The 5,127-nt window shown below is 32.7% G+C and overlaps 1 protein-coding gene across 1 annotated transcript in view; it reads left to right on the top strand.

Annotated features, from left to right (window-relative positions):
• Window positions 2,768-5,127, top strand: part of LOC109838166 (protein REVEILLE 2-like) — a 3,190-nt gene continuing 830 nt past the window's right edge. The window contains exons 1-5 of the mRNA XM_020406630.1: window positions 2,768-2,960; window positions 4,177-4,284; window positions 4,377-4,488; window positions 4,587-4,648; window positions 4,755-5,109. Of these exons, the coding sequence (XP_020262219.1) occupies window positions 2,949-2,960; window positions 4,177-4,284; window positions 4,377-4,488; window positions 4,587-4,648; window positions 4,755-5,109 (649 nt within the window). The 5' untranslated portion in view covers window positions 2,768-2,948. The remainder of the gene's footprint in view (window positions 2,961-4,176; window positions 4,285-4,376; window positions 4,489-4,586; window positions 4,649-4,754; window positions 5,110-5,127) is intronic.

Raw genomic sequence — 5,127 nt, 5'->3', positions numbered from 1 at the left:
TGTTTCTATAATTTTTGAGATATTGAGGGTGTTAATTAAAAAATTTAAATTTAAATGTCAAAAATTTTATGTGTATCATGATAATCTCTTGAATGCATCTGTGTTGTTTGTAAGTTTTAAAATTTTAGAATTTTAATGTGCTTGTTTGTAATTTAAACTTTTGAGAATTTTAATGTGCTTGTTTGTAATTTAAACTTTTGAGGGTGTTTCTATAATTTTTAAGACATTGAGGTGTTAACTGTAAATTTTAAATTCTTTGCAAACTGATGTTAATTTTTTAATTTCATGTTTTTTATTTTAAGTTTTGAGACATTTGGATGAGTTTTATAATTTTGAACTTTTTAGGGTCTTTTCTGCAATTTTAAAACTTTTTATGGTTTTTTTACAATACTTCATGTATTATAATATGTTATCTACTTGTAATTTCTTTATCTTAACAAACTAATATTATAAAACTTTTTATGTTTTATATATTTTATTAATATTTTAGTTTTTTTTAATTGTTAAGCTAAACATGGTTCACATAGGATTAGGATAAGATCATGATTGATGCTTAGCGATTAGATTTGAAAGATATAAATAAAATGATTCAAAATAGTGTAAGGGTAATATTGACCATTGAAATTTAGAATTTGATTATGATAGATGTTCAACTATAAAGCCGGGCATATTTGTCTAAAAAAAATAAAAGATTTTTCCGAACTCGTGCTTTTAAAGGGTAAGTATCGATATATATATATATACTTATATAAGAGAAAGTATACTCTTATATTATTAACTTTATATTTACTAATTATTATATATATATAATATATACTTACAGTAAGAAGAGGAAGTATCTTATATATACTTATTTATACTAAGAAGAGCTATATCATATACACTTACACATATGACATATTATACCATATATAGAAATATAATTATATAGAGAGAGTTACATATATAAGAGAGAGTTATAGCTTATATATACATATATACTAAAGGAGGATATATATGATACATACATGCTAATTATAAAAGATATAAGAGAGAGTATTTCTTATGATATATCTTATATAAGAGGAAAGTATACTTATATACTTATACATATATATCTTACATAAGAGAGAGTATACTTAATATACGTTATATACTAAGGAGAGTATTATATACACACATATGACTTAGTTATACATATATAGAAATATGTTGATTAATCATATATCTAATATATATACATATATTATAACTAATATAAAATATATTATATATACAATATATATCATATTATATATATTTAGTATATACATATATAATATAATACATAAAAATAGAAACTAAAAATTAAAAACCTACATCCGGGCCGGCCGGGCCCTGGCCCAGGAGCCACAAAAGAGCCGCCCGAGGGCCCGGGGCGGCGCGCTGTCTCTCTCGGAGCAGCATATTTTAGTGCGTAGAAATCGCTTGGGGGTGTATATGCCAGGATTAGGAACTACTAAAATTTATCCGCTTTGCTCTTCACTTGTTTATATTTATGGCTATTTAAGCACCATAAATGTGGAAGATGATGAGGGTGGGCCTCGTACTCTTATTTCAAGTGAATTTGGAGTCGCCCGCAGATTTCTAATCATTCAAACTCTTGCTTCCCTTTCGTTTGAAGTAAATCTCAATCTTTATAAAAAAACAATAACTTCTTGTGTTATGGTAGTATTATGTTTTCTAAGTTAACATGTATACGTCCGCAAATTTATGTAGAAAAATATTTTAAGTGCAAAAAACTTTTACATTCGTACTAATCTAATAACATTATATTACCCAACTCAAATTGAAAATTAAGTCTTGTGTTATGGCAGTCAAAAGCAAATTAAACATGGGACCAAGTAAACTTAAAAATATGACGGTCAAGAGAAATATGAGCAGATTCCTCAGAGGTGACCTAACACTTGGCTGACTGCGGTTGCTTTGGGAAGGAATTCAACTGTAATAACACAAATTTAAGTCCTTTTGTGTAAAACCACCTGAACGGATGAACTATATATTAAACCGTGTACTTTAGTTAGTCGCTTTTTATTGTCACTCCTATTTTTCTAACCCACCTCTAATTGCTACTTAACAGCTAAACATCATAGTACATGAAGAGAAAAAGTCTTCCATTATGAAACCACTAAAATCATATCTAAGTACAAAGTATTGAAGCAATTAAGGTAAACAGTACAAACTAATGCCATTATTAATCTAAAATAAATCTCAATGCATATTTCATGTTGTCTCTTTTTACTATATAATTTTTTTACCTAGTGTTCCCTCTGTAATTTCTTTCTCACAAGAGAGTGAGTGGAAAAGGGAAAAAAAGTTCTATTGAAAACAAATCATGATAAATATTACTACATGTTGAAAATTGCGATCACACGGATAAACTATTTTGTTTTCAATGATATTGATTGTACTGATATTTATTGTGTTAATATATAGTATACTAGTTATATTGACTTTGAATTCATGATGATTTTGTAGGGAGAGCCTTTTACTGGAATTTATTATAATATTTGTGAGATTTTTTTTTAATTAATCCGTTCTTCGCTCTTAATCACCCGATTAAAGCAAAAGCTCAAATTAAAATCCGGGTGGCTATAGACGACAGGGAGCGCCACGTGTCCCATGTGTCGTCAATTGTCAGCCACAGGATTCAACAGGTTTCTCGAATTCTCTTGGGTCCAGCGGTGTCTGACGTGGCGACCCTCTCCTTTTTTTGCCCCCTCTCCCTCTCTTCTCTCCCATTTGCTCTCTCCGTCATCTCTCTCTCTCTCTCTCCCTCTCCCCCCTATTCTCTCTTGTTTTGGTATCGGGTTTGGATCTTGAAATCCTAAGATTTTTTTGACCCGATTTAGTTATTTTTGCACTTTTTATTTATTTATTTATAAATTCAGTCCTCTAGTTGAAGTGGAGAGTTAAGAAGGTTGCTTGGAATGGGCATTCAGGTACTGAATTTTTTTTTTTTGCCGTTAATCTCAAAAATTTTCAGTTCGAAATCAATTATTTGGTAGAGGTTCATTGATTTTTTTTCCCCTCTTGGTTTGGTGCCAGGTTTCTCTCTCTAAAATTTCAATTAGGAATTAATAAAGAATTGCACAATTTCTAATTTTGAGGGAAATCCTGTGAAAAATAGTTTTTCCCCCATAAAGAGATGGATAAGTAAGAATTTGATATATACCCTTCTTTACTGCTATGTTCTAATGGAGTGATAATTAGTCACAGTTTAACTGTAAAAAGTAGCAGCAAATTATGCAATTTTTTGTGGTAAAATTTGATTTTTTTTTGCCTTAGAGTACAAATTAAATGACTAAATTGCACCTAAATGCTCTTAAGTGACTCTAATTTCAAAACCGAGCAAAAAATGCGTCATTCATAGTACTTAAATGTTACGTATAAATGCCTCAAAGCACTTTTCTATCCTCTTGTTTACCAAATGTTGCATATAAGTACCCTCGGTTTATAAAAAAACCTCACTGTGATACCCTTAAGTTTCCAAAAGTTGCACTTTGACATCATGTGTTATGTGAATTTTTGGATACATAAAGAAAAGTCAACGCCATCTGGATTTTTTTTGAACTTTGGCAATGATCTGCAACATGTAGATACTTTGGATATTTATTTACCCAGTATTAAATGCAATGTCGGTGAAACTACAGGGCATTTGAGTGCAATTTAACCAAATTAAATCGGAGGCGTTATCGTGGAGTGTCTCCAGTGGGTCCCACTTAGATCCAGAAAACAATTCGGACCCTTCTAACGTTGAACATCTTCTCAAATCTACGTGTATAGACGGGCACAGTAAAGTTTCAACCACAGCAAACTCATGCGTTTGTGTGTGAGCAAACCAATACGCCTATTTAATTTGTATAATCCAAATTAAATTTATAGATTGTTATAGCAATTGAAAAACAAAGGTCGCTATCGGCAATTAAAAAAAAAAACAAAGGTTCACCGTGATTGGAATCTTAGAAACGTGTCACGGATAATTTAGGGTGCATCGAATCAGTCCTTGAAATCGTAGTGTCTACAACCCCTAATTTATGGTATCATCTTAGCTCGAATCGTATGATTTGTAATTCTTTTAATTTCCGAAAACATGCGTCGTGTTAGCTATTTCTTCAATTCAATTGCTGACATGAACTGTATGTTGTTCTTCAGTAGGAGCATAACGTAAGTACGGATATGGAATCTTTTTCCCTCGAAACTCCATCAATAAATGGAGTCCAGTCAGAGGAGAATCATTCATCAAGAGATGTATTTGCCCCCAAGGTTTCATTACAATGCAAACCTCTTTGTAGCAATCCAAACTTTAATAGAGCACCAATGAAGCTTATTTTCTTGTTTCCTTCAACCTCCCTTAGGTTAGGAAACCTTACACAATCACAAAGCAGAGGGAGAGGTGGACAGAAGAAGAGCACCATAAATTTCTTGAAGCTCTGCGGTTGTATGGCCGAGCATGGAGACGTATCGAAGGTATATATGCTGTGATTCTGAGAAATACCGTCATCGTTATCTCTACAATTATGTAGGCTTGTTGCTGATTCTGACTTGAAATTTTTTTTTTACTGCAGAGCACGTAGGTACGAAGACCGCTGTTCAGATTAGAAGTCATGCTCAAAAGTTCTTCACTAAGGTCCTTTCCTCTTTTATAACTAACTACTTAGGGATTTCTTGGAGTGTTCGTTTAGATTTATGAACAATTCTGTTATTATTTTCATGAGCTGTATTTAGTGTAGCAGGTGGTGAAGGAATCGACAGCAAATGGTGCAGGCAAGGTAAAGCCAATTGAGATACCTCCTCCTCGGCCTAAGAGGAAGCCAGTGCATCCTTATCCTCGTAAATTTGGGACCTCTTCAAACAATGGAACGCTCAATATAGGCAAACTAGGAAGGTCCTCGTCACCTATTTTATCTGGCTCTGAACAAGGGAATGGGTCACCAACATCTGTTCTATCTGCATTTGGTTCGGACACGATGAGTTCGTTTCTCTCGAGCCTCCCAAATAGTTGCACGTCACCTGTTACTTCTGCTGCTGGATCAAATGAACAAGAAACATCAATCGAGGAAGAGAAACAAAATCATTCACCCATGGTAAACCTCTTGACATTCCTCA

The sequence above is a fragment of the Asparagus officinalis genome, chromosome 4, assembly GCF_001876935.1.
Source record: "Asparagus officinalis chromosome 4, Aspof.V1, whole genome shotgun sequence".
NCBI classification, from domain to species: domain Eukaryota; kingdom Viridiplantae; phylum Streptophyta; class Magnoliopsida; order Asparagales; family Asparagaceae; genus Asparagus; species Asparagus officinalis.
Note: the sequence above shows the minus strand (reverse complement) of the source record. Positions and strands in the feature narration are given on the sequence as shown.